At 35.2% G+C, this 15,544-nt stretch overlaps 1 protein-coding gene across 1 annotated transcript; it reads left to right on the top strand.

Annotated features, from left to right (window-relative positions):
* Window positions 1-9,387: 9,387 nt before the first annotated feature.
* LOC113082507 (uncharacterized) lies at window positions 9,388-13,895 on the top strand. The gene is made up of 2 exons (XM_026254140.1): window positions 9,388-9,501; window positions 12,559-13,895. Exon 2 carries the CDS (start codon window positions 12,569-12,571, stop codon window positions 13,241-13,243), a length of 675 nt encoding a protein of 224 aa, XP_026109925.1. The 5' UTR covers window positions 9,388-9,501; window positions 12,559-12,568; the 3' UTR covers window positions 13,244-13,895.
* Window positions 13,896-15,544: the final 1,649 nt, after the last annotated feature.

Genomic DNA, 15,544 nt, shown 5'->3' on the forward strand with positions numbered 1-15,544 from the left:
AGACCAAATGATGATGTAAAAACAAATAACACCACCTGGTCACATTTCTTTCTTGGTTTATCTAGCTGCTGTATCACAACTAGCAACCAAAGAAAATCTGTTTAAAACTTTAAGGGTCAAGAGTCCAACTAAAGCAAACACTGACCACTACAATGGTAAATTGTTATTATTTTTTTCATTCAGTGATTCGGTTTGTGAACTTTAGGTGTCTTCAATAACTGTTTTGGGGGCATTACAACCTTTTGAACATGATGCCTTTATCATATCTATGTAAGCAACACAAATGTGAATTTGTAAAAAGGCTGATGTCATGTGCATGCATATAATGTTTCATGATTGCCAACTACTGGCCTGGCATGCATAACATAGTATTCTTTAGCATAGTGTTTTTTTTGTTTGTTTGATTTTTGTCCAATGAAATCAATATTTTTATGTAAATTTTACTTAATTTTTTCACGTTATTCTACTAATTTTTAATGATTATTTCTACTTAATTAAATTGTGTTAAATTTAATTAATAATATTGCTTGTAAATTTTTGACACAATTTTAATTAACAAATATAGAGAATCACTTTTTACAGTGTAGGCTGAACTTAGTTTAAGTGCAGTCATGTCTGTGGATGGCAAAATCACTTCAGAAAAAAGAAACCGGGAACCCACTGCTAAAGCATTCAGTGCTACTCTTACAGTATAGAAGAGTATTTATGGTATGCAGAAATGCTATCATTGCATAGTAATGGTGATTGCGGGGAAATCCATTCAAAATACTGGAACAGTTACAGCACTGAAACAATCTAACATCTGCACTGTCAAAAGTGTTTCCCTATATTTATTCAGTAAAATTGTGTCAAAAATTTACAAGCAATGTTATTAATTAAATTTAACACATTTTAATTAAGTAGAAATAATCATTAAAAATGAGTAGAATAACATGAAAAAATTAAGTAAAATTTACATAAAAATATTGATTTCATTGGACAAAAATCAAACAAACAGAAAAAAACTATGCTAAAGAATACTATGTTATGCATGCCAGGCCAGTAGTTGGCGATCATGAAACATTATATGCATGCACATGACATCAGCCTTTTTACAAATTCACATTTTTGTTGCTTACATAGATATGATAAAGGCATCATGTTCAAAAGGTTGTAATGCCCCCAAAACAGGTATTGAAGACACCTAAAGTTCACAAAACGAATCACTGAATGAAAAAAATAATAATAATTTGCTTACCATTGTAGTGGTCAGTGTTTGCTTTAGTTGGACTCTTGACCCTTAAAATTTTGAATAGATTTTATTTGGTTGCTAGTTGTGATACAGCAGCTAGATAAGCCAAGAAGGAAATGCAACCAGGTGGTGTTATTTGTTTTTACATCATCATTTGGTCTGAGTTGGGTGTGTCTTATCAATAACATGTGTCCTGTGATTGAATAATATAAGCTCTGGTGTTATCAGCATTATCAGAGAAATTCTTAGAAGCACCTCTGATCAAAACCTTGTTAAAAAAGAAAAGTGTTTTCATTTAGACACACAGACATCAAGAAATAACCTGAGAACCTCAACAATGGTGACCATCAAAAAGCATGTTGCACTGCATTCTGGGTGCCACCAATCAAAACTCATTTGATGGCTCCCATCATGCTTTGCGGCATGAATAAATAATGAGCAACAATTCTATAGTAGCTTGTTTTGTGATTCTTACAGTTCGTCTGAATATGCTGTTTGTCACCATTCTTGAGATTCATACGCTGGTTCTTGATGTGACTGTGTGTCAAAAGAAAGTTCCCCTTTCTCTGGTTTACACTGAAAATTCCACTTTTTTTTCTTTTTTTGCTGAATCACAGGGCTGCCATAATGAATGTTATCTTGTCTCAGAGATCAGACTCTAAATGAGTTCAGATATTCAGGAAGAACAAAGATTATGTAGTAGCATGACCAACACTACCTGATCATCTTTATTCTTTGTTTGTCTAGCTGTTATAACTGAGTTACAACAGCAATGCAAAATGTAATATTAAAACATCAAGGGTCAAGAGCACAACTAAAGCAAACACTGACCACTGTAATGGTAACCAACAATTTACCCTTTGATTCTGTTTGTGAACTTTAGGTGTCTTTAATAACTCTGTTTGGGGGGCCTTAAGACACAGCCTTTTGAACATGATGCCTGTATCATATCTATGTAAGCAACAAAAATGTTAATTTGTAAAAAGGCTGATGTCATGTGCATGCATATAATGTTTCATGATCGCCAACTACTGGCCTGGCATGCATAACATAGTATTCTTTAGCATAGTGTTTTTTGTTTGTTTGTTTTTTGTCCAATTAAATCAATATTTTTATGTACATTTTACTTATTTTTTTCATGTTATTCTACTAATTTTTAATGATTATTTCTACTTAATTAAAATGTTTTAAATTTAATTAATAATATTTTTTGTAAAATTTTGACACAATTTTACTGAATAAATATAGGGAAACACTTTTTACAGTGTGTGTGTCTCAACTACTGTTTGCATGATCTCTCAGTCTGAAGCGCCTGTCTTATGAAGCATATCTGCTGTCAAAAATATTTATTTCTCATAAGATAAGGCAACGATAATAAAAGAGACACCAATGCATCATAGTCTCATCATGTCACCGTCTGTGAAATTGCAGTACTGTTTCTTCAGTGGTAGCAGTTCAACACATTAGATTGTGGCTCTAGATCAGGAATGGGCAAACTTGGTCCTGGAGGGCCAGAGCCCTGCAGAGTTTAGCCCCAACCCTGATCAAACACACCTGAACACGCTAATCAGTGTTTTTAGGATTACTAGAAGTTACTTTTATTGGATAAAATTATGCAACCGTAATGGAGATCAGTGTTTGATCTAGTTATGCTCTTGACCTTTAACATTTTTCTCTAATGATAATATAAAATCAAGAAGAGCTATTAGCCGTTTTTATATGATGATTTAGTCATCATGTGTTGGTCTAAATGCTTTCAAACTAATATTCTTTTATGCTTGGGTTTTCACAGGAAGCAAATAAAGTACTGTTCTAAGAATTACAGTAAATACATTTATGTAAAGCACTTTTGGACACAAAAAGACATCAAGAACCAGCATATGATTCTCAATAATGGTGACGATCAACAAAGCGTTTCAAGCTGCAATGCAGTTTCTTAACCCTGCTGCAGTTCTCTCTTTTACTTTAAGATGTTGATTCATCACGAGTTCAGGCATGTACCGGCCAATCGGACTACCGGGAGATTCCCGGTGGGCCGCGGTCTGGTTGGGCCGGTGCGTAATGTATTTTGTTTTTAAATCATTAATAATCGTAATTATATTGTTGTATGGTACAATTCCAGCCTTATTTGTCTCTCACATGAAGCTGCATGATGCTTTTTTTTTTTTACGTTAGTCACAAAAATTTATTTAAAACATTACAAAAAGCAGTATAAAGAACAGATAAAACGACGCGTGCGCATGATGCTGATGCGAGCTGCGAGACGTGTTCACTGCTCACTGGCCAATCAGAATCAAGTTCTAGCCTTGAAAAGTGGCCTCTTTACAACTGCAACGAAATTCAATATGTTAAATAATAAAATATCTAAGCGTAATGGAGGGGCCGAACGTTGAGAGAGAGAAAACGACAAGCACTTGAGGCAGATGCCACCAAATGTGTCAAGATATATAAGTTATTTGCTGGAAGGCAAAAGACTTAAGTGAAGACGTCAGCAGGGAGGGACTTGACTGCTGAGGTGAGACAGATATGTAATGATACACGGAGGCTACTGCATTGTTTTGCTTCAAAAAGTTAGGATATTCCAGCTGTAATATGCCACCACTCACTGATCTATATAAATTACATTTACAATTCTCAGCTCTCAGGTTCAGTCCATTTTATTACAAAATTCAGACAATACCGTTTTGGCGTCAGAAAATGTGACGTGACAGATCGCTTTAGCGCCTCACTTCAAGTAAACCGATCATCTGTTACTTTCTGTTTAAAGATACAGTACAACTTACCGAAATGTATATATGCCTCATAAATATTATCGATCAATCAGTCATCAGACAAAACAGCAGGAGAACAATTATCACATAAAGTTACATTTACCTCAAGAAAGCCATTTAAAGACCATAGCAAGGTTAGCTGAGATTGAAAAATAGCCGTAAGAAAGGAGTATTTTGCTAAATATGTGCACTATAGTACATATTTATTATATTTTCACCTGTCATTAAATAATTGTTATTATAATGAAATCTGCATTACATTTAATTATTTTTAACATTTAATAATACCAGCTGATGCTCTACGTCTCTGTATATTTACAGCATTTATGTGAGATATATTTTTTCCATTTGTAATCGATTGAGAAAAAAAATCTCTTAAAGTGCCAGGCAGAAGCCTTATACCTACTGTCGGTCTGTGTCATTAATGTGAACAAAAGACAAAGAGAAATAACTCACTGCTCTTGAATAACAGCTTTAACAAGGATATATACAGGGCCACCCACAAATATTGGCACCCTTGGCAAATCTGATCAAATAAGGCTGTGAAAATTCATCTGCATTGTTAATCCTTTTGATGTTTTATTTCAAAAATTCACAAAAATGTATCCTTTCATTGGATAATAAGAATTTAAAATGGGGGGAAATATCATTATGAAATTAATGGGCATGACTGTATGTATATGTATATGTGTGTATGTGTGTGTGTTAAGTGAAGTATTTTATATTTGGATATGCAATATCTGTACCTGAAAATGGTGCTATTTATGATCTTTTTTTCTTATTTTATAACTGACTGTTTACTTGTCTTCATTAATGTTTGAACTTAATAGTGTTTATTGTGGTATTGAAATTGGAATTGTGAAATGAGATTGCAGCTTATTTACAAAGAAAGCATTATTTTTATGTATTTATTTTTTGCAGGGCAAGTACAGTTTTGAACCCTTGCATCGAGCTCTGCATTTGAATATATAAGCCAGTCTACTTCAAGGATTTTTAAAGGCCTTTGATGATGTTAAGAATTTAAAATTTAAAATAAATCACTACACAATGTTCTTTGTCTTAATTACTCTTATTTTATTGTAGATCAGTGGTCTTTATAAATCACATTTACTGTAGATCATGGTCTTAGTTCTAGCCTACTTTATGCAGCCAACAGGTCAGAGGTAATATGTGTAAAACTAATATTAAAAAAAAGTGTTATGTTGCTGCACTATTAGATTTATAAGAAGCACATCAATTAAGACCTTTAGATATTTAAAATAAAGCCTGATAAAATCATTTGCATTTTCTTTGTTTATTATTTTAATATTTTTTTCTTGGTTTTGATAGTAGTACATTCTAATCAGTAATTTTATGTATAGACATGTAATGTGTGTGTGTGTGTGTGTGTGTGTGTGTGTGCGTGCACGCATGTTTACATGCATAGTGGGCCGGTCTGGATGAAGTCCAGGGCTGATTTTTTGTCCCAGTCCAGCGCTGCCCGAGTTATAATCAGAAAGAGTAACATCTGCTATTTCAAGATTTGATTCAGCAATGTACAAATATTCATTGTGAAACAACATTGCAGTTACTAAGATTTAAATTACTTTCAGTCTGTAAAAGGGCCAAGAGAACAAATAAAGCAAAACCTTGGCCACAATTATGGTGGCATTGTATTTGTGTGTGTGTTTAGTTGATTTCATCTGTCAGTTGTAGTTCTTATGTTTCTCTTTTCTTACACATAACATACTAATATGCTTTTAATATCCAAATCTGTCAAAGGATTTTTAGGCTGCATTAATTAGGTAAACCGGAACCGGAAACACTTCACATAACACCCTACTTTCTACATCATTAGAAGAATGGCATCTACGCTAATATTAGTCTGTTTCTCTCTTGTTCCGAGGTCACCGAAGCCACCTGATCCAGTCTGTGTCCAGATCAGAGGGTCACTGCAGTCACCCGGATCCAGTACGTATCCAGACCAGATGGTGGATCAGCACCTAGAAAGGACCTCTACATCCCTGAAAGACAGCGGAGACCAGGACAACTAGAGCCCAGATACAGATCCCCTGTAAAGACCTTGTCTCAGAGGAGCACCAGGACAAGACCACAGGAAACAGATGATTCTTCTGCACAATCTGACTTTGCTGCAGTCTGGAATTGAACTACTGGTTTCGTCTGGTCAGAGGAGAACTGACCCCAACTGAGCCCGGTTTCTCCCAAGGTTTTTTCTTCATTCTGTCACCGATGGAGTTTCGGTTCCTTGCCGCTGTCTCCTCTGGCTTGCTTAGTTGGGGTCACTTCATCTACAGCGATATCGTTGACTTGATTGCAAATTAAAACAGACACTATTTAACTGAACAGAGATGACATAACTGAATTCAATGATGAACTGCCTTTAACTATCATTTTGCATTATTGAGACACTGTTTTCCAAATGAATGTTGTTCAGTGCTTTGACGCAATGTATTTTGTTTAAAGCACTATATAAATAAAGGTGATTGATTGATTGACTTGCTTGTGTCTTGATAGACCCACTTCTGCAAGAAGGATACAGGCCGGTTGGAGCTAAACTCTGCAGGGACACTGGCACTCCATGACCAAATTTGACTTTAGATACTGGGGCATCACCAGAACTTTTTTTCAGGGGTGGCATGTAATACTCATTGATTTCAGTGTGTTTTTTTTAAGAACGAATGCTTAAAGTATACACTACTTAAAATTTTCAGCTGCTGTTAACAAGCAGAATCACTGAAAAAAAAAGAAACAAGACACACACAAGAACTACATCTGATTTTAGTATTGTATGTACTTGTTTTGTGATTTGCGGTTTGAGATTGATCAGTAATATGACAACCAGTAAATAATAATTAAAAACAGTCTTGTTCTTCTATTGAATTGTCATGCTAATGACACTCAAAGAGAGACATCAACAATCAGCATATGAATCTCAACAATGGTGACAATCAAAAGCTTCATGATGTAATGTATGCTGGGCACCAGAACAGGACAAAACCAGGGGGGCAAGTTTCATATTCATATGTTTCATATTTTATTAAAGCACCCCTGGGTGCTGCCATTGGCTAGCGGACCCCCACCTGCTGTTAGCATTCCATTGACTCCCATTCATTTTGGCGACACTTTGACAGCGAATAACTTTACATATGAGGTGTTTAAAGACTCCATTTGTCCATTAATTATTTCTAAAGAAACATGAAAATGTATAAAAGGCTCCATTACCTTGCATCTTACGTTATGGTCCCGTAGAAGCAGTTTTTGTAAAAAAAATAGGCTAACGATTGTGTCACAACGGCGACTCTCTGTCGCACAGTAGAGAAATTACCGTATGGACAGGAGGAGAAGCTCGCAGGCAATCTTTTATTGTCTATGAGGCAATCAGGGGGACGTGGAGGCATGAAGTCAAAGGGGAAGCCCATAGAGAGTCCATAAAAGACACGGGACAAAATTATTCAACAACATCTGCAAGATTCGGTGGGTGCTTCAGATTTCGCTTGGCACAGCTATTAGAAGACTTACAATTGTGCTCACGTGACATCTACATCATCAAGTTCAGTTTGAGTCTGCGCAGTACGCTCGACCCCCAGGAAGTGCGTGCTCCTAATTGACTTCACTTGTCTCCGCTGAATCCTTCGCTGTGTCCATTTCTTCTACTGTCTATGGACAAAACTCATCCATGACTCCCAGCATGCATCGTGGCATGAATAAATGATCCCCCTGAATTGTCCCCTTATTGTCTTTAATTCTTATGTGCTTGTATTTTTGTATCTTAAAGGGATAGTTCACCCAAAAATGAAAATTATGTCATTAATAACTCACCCTTATGTCGTTCCAAACCCGTAAGACCTCTGTTTATCTTCAGAACACAGTTTAAGATATTTTAGATTTAGTCCGAGAGCTCTCAGTCCCTCCATTGAAGCCGTGTGTACGGTATACTGTCCATGTCCAGAAAGGTAAGAAAAACATCATCAAAGTAGTCCATGGGACATCAGAGGGTCAGTTAGGATTTGTTGAAGCATTGAAAATACATTTTGGTCCAAAAATAGCAAAATCTACAACTTTATTCAGCATTGTCTTCTCTTCCGTGTCTGTTGTAAGACAGTTCAAAACAAAGCAGTTTGTGATATCCAGTTCGCAAACGAATCACTCGATGTCACCAGATCTTCTTGAACCAGTTCACCAAATCGAACTGAATCGTTTTAAACGGTTCACGTCTCCAATATACATTAATCCACAAATGACTTAAGCTGTTAACTTTTTAAATTTGGCTGACACTCCCTCTGAGTTAAAATAAACCAATATCCCGGAGTAATTCATTTACTCAAACAGTACACTGATGAACTGCTGTGATAAAAGAAGACATTAAATCTCTCAGGATCTCAGCAGAGGAGCATTAAAAAACTCTACAAACTTAATTACCAGCTTCACTTATCACTGTTAGACATCTATAAAAGTTTTTATTGAGAATTAGCAGAGGTCTAACTCTAATGTGTGTCACCATAACAGTGATTAGTGTTTTCATTAGTTGGGCTCTTAACTCTTATTATATGTTTTGTCTTTTTTGGCTGCTGTGACAGCGTGTTTGTTAAACACATTTGTGGCATTAAAAAAAAGCTAAAATGAATTGAGGTGAGGTGATGGCGGTAATCTGTTGATGGTATTATTTGCGTTCAGACCCATTTCAAAACAGGAATGTTTTTTTATTATTTGAAATGTTTTATTAGTTTGGATTTTGTTTTTCTTATTTAAAACTTCAGGTGACATAGAACAATATAATCATAACTGAACCATGGCATTTATTTCAGTTCTATTTCATCAGGGGAAGCTGATTATAATCATATATTACAACAAATCACATTTTAATCTTATATTGTTTTTCAATTACATCATTAATGTGTTAAAAAAGTAGAAATACAAGCAAAAAACATGTTTGTGTCAAAACACTGCTTGTATGCAGACAGTTGGTCTACTCAGACTCAACAAACATGACCAACCAGCTTCAGCAGCTCTGTTGGAGAACAGCTAGACTGGTGCATCAACTACACCAACGCTTAACATCTAATACACTTTTAGACTAAGAACAGTAGAGCAGAAGCCCCTCCCATTTCTGAATTTCCATAAATGACTGTTTCTTCCCTGAGCTTTGGTTAAACCACACCCAGGTTTGTTAAACATCACTATTATGACCCAGTAAATGAAAGTGCACAGAGGTATGTCTTGTCTAAGATTGTGTCTCAGTAATCCAAACTGTGTTTGGAGCACTTTATAAATGTTTCTGTTACTGAACACACTGAGCTCAGGTCAAGTTCAGGAACAGTTTCACAAGATCCAGAAAGCAGGATATCTGCAGAAGTGAAAGTGTGACGTTAAACTCTTCACAGAAACGACCCGCCCACATCAGCGTCTGCTTCAGTGTTTGTCTGATAGTGAGCTTTCAGCTTATCTGTGCTTCTACAGGAAACAAACCCAGGCTTTATATGTATGACGGTTTTCAGAGAGGTATGATCTCATTTTCTCCCACTTGTGAAATAAATATTTGGGTTAGACATATATAGTGTGTATTGAGTAACAAGTTATATATAAACAAATCACTGTGCATTACTGATTCAGTCTTGGTTGCTGCTGTTTGCTCTCAGTATTTAAGTTAATCTGTTGACAACCAGAGAAACACAAATTATAATTTAAAAAAATGGAAAAAGATTCAGAAAGAATCAAAAAAGAATCAGAAAAAAGTAAAAACGACAACAGCAAAAACTGTAACTCATTTCCAGGAAATGATCTGCTCTCTGCTGATCACAAAACAGCAATAGACAAAACAGAGCTGCTGTCTCCTCTACTAAAACTGCTCATTTAGTACAGTTAAGGAAGCGCTTTTTTCATTGATATTGAGTATTTATAAACACTATGACTCTAGGCACTTTTAAGGAAGTAAAAAGATGAATAATTATTAGAATATTGATATATAAATGAATGCTGTAATGTTGGAGCGTGTGCCTCGTTACGCCGCTTGTTTTCTAATTTATAATGGTCTCCTTTTCTAAGAAGCTTCAGGAATCTACAAATAATCTGGAGGTGTAAATGTACAGATGTCAAATTTAGCTAAAGGAAACTTAGCCAAAAATGTACTTTTGACCATTTAAAAAAAGTGTCCACATTTAGTTAAAAAGTAAACACTTATCTCTGCTTTTTAAAAACACTTTTACAACTAGGTTCTTTCGTTTTAATATTGTCAAGTAAAACCTTTATTTATACAGCGCTTTTAACGATACAGATTGTGTCAAAGCAACTGAGCAGCATTAAATATAAAAATGCAATTGAAAAATTCAGCATATGCTGGATAGGTATGTTTTGAAGCATGACTGCTGGTCATGAGCTGGTTTAAATTGGTAACAGAGTACAGTATGTGTCAATAATGCAAAAGAACAATAGTAAATATTAAATTGTGCAGGGACACAGAAACTAGGAATCATCACATGCTAGACAATAATAAGCAACTTGTGTGAGGAGGATGAGTGCAACCTTTATAGTGTCACTGATTGGAAACAGCTGTGGTGCAATAATGAGTTCCTAGGCAGGGGTTTATGGGGGATGGAGTCCAGAGAGAACCAAGACAAAACCCTTATCTTGACAATTGCAATCTATAGTAACATACTATAAACAGTGTATAGAGTAGGAACCTGCTGAGAATATAGTAATAACACTATGAAAACAACTAAATTCACAGTAACATACTGTATGGAAAATGTACAGTAGAGAACAGTTGAGAATCCAGTGATTTACTGTAAAAAATCCATTCTTACTCTAAAATATGTCACTACTATGCCACATCTAAAATGAGCTAAAATAATTCTAGCTCAATATTTCAAGGCTATGTACAGTGTTTTGCTTATTGCACACATAGAAAGTAACTAATGACTATATGTTATCATCTATCACTGTACACAGCAAAATCCCCAGTGTTAATTTAACACTCTGAGTGTGGACTCATATAAACACTGAAGCAGTGTTAAAAGTAACACTGAAGCAGAGTTGAAGTTAATGAGATAATTAAGAAGTTAATTGAGTTATGATTAAGCATTACTGAAGACACCTGATGTTAACAAGCAGAATCACCAAACGAGAAAATCACAATTTGGGTATCACCATTATAGTGTTCAGTGTTTGCTTTAGTTGGGATCTTGGCTTGTAACTTTTTATTTTTAAAGTTTGTTTGTCAAATCAAGAGCAAAAATCTTCGCGTGTTGATGATTATGTTTTAATGTTGTAATTTGACATGAATCACTGAACTCATTTACAGTCTCTTTTCAAAGTAAAGCTTCCATTATTGATTGTCACAGCTTTGATTCCGCAATGAAAAAATCTGTATTTTCTATACATTTTGTAGTTATCTCTTGCAAGTGATTCTGATTTTTTTTTTTTTTTATTAAAGAGTTCTAATTTTAGGCACACACAAAGATAACAATAATCAATGTATGAATCTCAACAATGGTGACAAACAACATATTCAGATAAACAGACCAACTCTGAACATCACAAAACTAGATACAAAAAATGAACATAAAAACAGCAAAAATAAAATATAATTAAAATAAAAAGTTAAAAAAGACAGTTCAGCTCATAATTTATTCATGCCGCAATGCATGATGGGAGCCATGGATGAGTTTTTATTGGCTACAACATGCTTTTTTGATGGTCACCGTTGTTGTGATGCTCACGCTGATTCCTGATGTCTGTGTGTCCAAACAAAAGATTACTTTTTTTTTTTTACGTCGAACTAACTATTAAAAACATGTCATACTATGTCAGAAATGCTGAGTTGCTTACTTTTCTTGTTCACTTAATTTATGTATGCAGTAAAGAAACCTAAACTCAGGCATTCAGGTAACTCTATAACAAAAAGCTCAAATCACAATCAATCAATCAACACATGATTGCCTCTGCTGTGGTCTGTCTGTATGATATAATTCAGTTACCACAGCCACATAAAATCTAAAGATAATAACTGAAGGGTCAAGATCCCAACTAAAGCAAACATTGACCACTATAATGGTGACACACAAATTGTGATTTTCTCGTTTGGTGATTCTGCTTGTTAACATCAGGTGTCTTCAATAATGGTCAATTAACTCAATTAAATTCTTAATTATCTCATTAACTTCAACTCTGCTTCAGTGTTACTTTTAACACTGCTTTAGTGTTTATATGAGTCCACACTCAGAGTGTTAAATTAACACTGGGGATTTTGCTGTGTAAACTCATATTACACAATGCTACTGGATATACTGTAGCTGTACGTGTGTTTGAGAATCAAACTGTTCTGTTCAGACCCAGCAAATAATAAAAATTAGTGAAATGGAATGTAATATCAAATCATTGCACATGCATTGAAGTCTGTGTACAAAGTTCGAATAATGTTCCCAGCATCTCTAACCACAAAACTATATTTAGTTTTCATATTAAAGCCAATTCTTGGTATAAAAATACTGAAATAAAAAAAAAAATCTTCAGTGATCTTGTATTTTAATAAATACCTATATATTCATTTTTCTTCTGAAGGTACAAGATCATGGTGGGAAAATTAAATGAATTAGCCCAGCTGAGAGATTCTGGGTTTGGTCGACCCCAGCCCAGACATGGACTCAGACTCCTCTACTGGTTTGCCAACGAATGTGTTTCTTTTGATGAAGAAAATAACATGCTCTCTGAATGTGACCCAGTCAGTGGAGAATTTGGTTTCCACCATTTTAATAACAGATGCTACGGGGAAAAGTTTCTTGATGAGGAAGATTTCCCTTACTATGTTGTTGGAAATCTAAACTTTGAAAAATATCCAGAAGCTGAAGATCTTCCTGATTACGTCTTAGAAGACAAATATACAGACGAGCACAACAGCAACACAGACCGCATCATCGTCAGTCTTGACCAGGACTGGTTTCATGAAGTTTACGTGACTCAACACCTCGACCGATCAAACAACTACGACCCAGACGCCACTCACCGGATCTCCAGAGGCCTTCTCATGATCATCAGGAGGATGAGTTTAGAGGACTTTCTGAGGAAGATGGATTATTATACACACACACAACCTGTCAGACCCCAAACTAGAGATTTCACATCGGTCAGTGTGTCATCCAGTGATTCATCAAAAGAGTCTATAATCCAGTTTAATGATGACATGCCTCCACAAAACAGCTCAGAGAACCTACCCGGATTGTGGGAAAGATTCTGCACCATTCTTTAAAACAGATGTGCGTTCCAGTGATTTGATGGACTTCATATTTCTCTTTGCAAAGCCTATAAAAAAAGAAGCATATAACAAACAGTAAAATTTTTAATGGGAAATTAAATTTGGTCTAATCAGAACAGTGTTTTCTGGTGAGCTTTATCACTACTCTTCACCAAAGGAACACAATATGTACAAAAGTAATTGTACAGTAACCTTGAGCTAATTTTTCCACAGTCATATCGTCCTGTCATCCGCATATGAGACACACGATAATATCACACATGGTGCATCATTCATATACTTATTTAATCACTTATTCAGTTACTTATTTTGATGTTTTATCACCTGAAATTAAAAATCATTTTCTTTCATTTTGTAAGAAAAGATTTGAGTTGAGTGATGAAAAAAAAAACACATCACGTCACATAAATATTTCAAAAGGTGAGTATATGGATATCACACATGCAGTTTGCAAACTTTGCTCAAGAGTTACGCTGGCATAGATTCTTAAACCATTTTTCTGGCCTTTTTAAGAGCTAAACAAACAAGATGAAGACTATGAGCAGGCTAGTGCAATGTCTGTGGTAACATTAAATCTTAAAATAAAATGATTTACAGTTCCGATGATGCAGGTTTCACAAAAAAAGTAAAAATAAATAAATAAATAAACATAAATTGTCAGCTTTTATAAAAAAAATTTTTGTAAGTGAAAGTGACGTAAACGTTCAGCCAAGTATGGTGACCCATACTCAGAATTTGTGCTCTGCATTTAACCCATCCATATGCACACACACAGAGCAGTGAACACACACACACACACTGTGAACACACACCCGGAGCAGTGGGCAGCCATTTATGCTGCGGTGCCCGGGGAGCAGTTGGGGGTTCGATGCCTTGCTCAAGGGCACCTAAGTCGTGGTATTGATGGTGGAGAGAGAACTGTACATGCACTCCCCCCACCCACAATTCCTGCCGGCCCGGGACTCGAACTCACAACCTTTCGGTGGCAGTCCAACTCTCTAACCATTAGGCCACGACTTCCTAGGAAGGAGGGATAAGTCAAATGTATCAATTATTATATAAATTTAAAACACATAAATATATCTTAGTGTTCTCAAAGCAAAATCTCCAGTGTTTATTTAACACTCTGAGTGTGGACTCATATAAACACTGAAGTAGTGTTAAAAGTAACACTGAAGCAGTGTTGAAGTTAATGAGATAATTAAGAAGTTAATTGAGTTATGATTGACCATTATTAAAGACACCTGAAGTTAACAAGCAGAATCACCAAACGAGAAAATCACAATTTGTGTGTCATCATTATAGTGGTCAGTGTTTGCTTTAGTTAGGATCTTGAACCTTCAGTTATTATCTTTAGATTTTATGTGGATGTGGTAACTGAGTTATAACATACAGACAGACCAGAGCAAAGGCGATCATGTGTGCTATTGATTTTGGTTTGAACTAATTGTCATGTAGTGATCTGAATGTGTGAGTTCAGGTTCCATTAAATGTATACATAAATTAAGTGGAAAAAAAGATAGCAATCCAGCATTTTTGCCACAATTTGACATGTTTTAAGAATTAATTCTACATAAAGAATTTTTTTTTATTTAGTTTAGACACACAGACATCAGGAAGCAGCGTGAGCATCACAACAACGGTGACCATCAAAAAAGCATGTTGTAGCCAATAAAAACTCATCCATGGCTCCCATCATGCATTGCGGCATGATTAATTATGAGCTGAACTGTCTTTTTAACTTTTTATTCTAATTATATTTAATTTTTGCTGTTTTTATGTGAAGTTCTAGTATCTAGTTTTGTGATGTTCAGAGTAGATCTGTTTATCTGAATATGCTGTTTGTCACCATTGTTGAGATTCATACACTGATTCTTGTTATCTGTGTGTGCCTAAAATAAAGACACTTTAATTTAAAATAAATAAAAAATCAGAGTCACTTGCAAGAGATGGCTACAAAATCTATAGAAAATACAGACTCTTTCATTGTGGAATCAAAGCTGTTACAATCAATAATGGAAGTTTTATTTAGAGAAAACACTGTCAATTAGTTCAGTGATTAAGGTCAAAAAAAGCCACAAGCCAAGATCCCAACTAAAGCAAACACTGAACACTATAATGGTGACACACAAATTGTGATTTTCTCGTTTGGTGATTCTGCTTGTTAACATCAGGTGTCTTCAATAATGGTCAATCATAACTCAATTAACTTCTTAATTATCTCATTAACTTCAACTCTGCTTCAGTGTTTATATGAGTCCACACTCAGAGTGTTGAATTAACACTGGAGATTTT

Source organism: Carassius auratus, unplaced genomic scaffold (genome assembly GCF_003368295.1).
Source record: "Carassius auratus strain Wakin unplaced genomic scaffold, ASM336829v1 scaf_tig00036401, whole genome shotgun sequence".
Classification (NCBI taxonomy): Eukaryota; Metazoa; Chordata; class Actinopteri; order Cypriniformes; family Cyprinidae; genus Carassius; species Carassius auratus.

Coding starts and splice junctions, on each gene's coding strand:
- LOC113082507 (XM_026254140.1), top strand. CDS start 12,569: ATGGTGGGAAAATTAAATGAATTAGCCCAGCTGAGAGATTCTGGGTTT.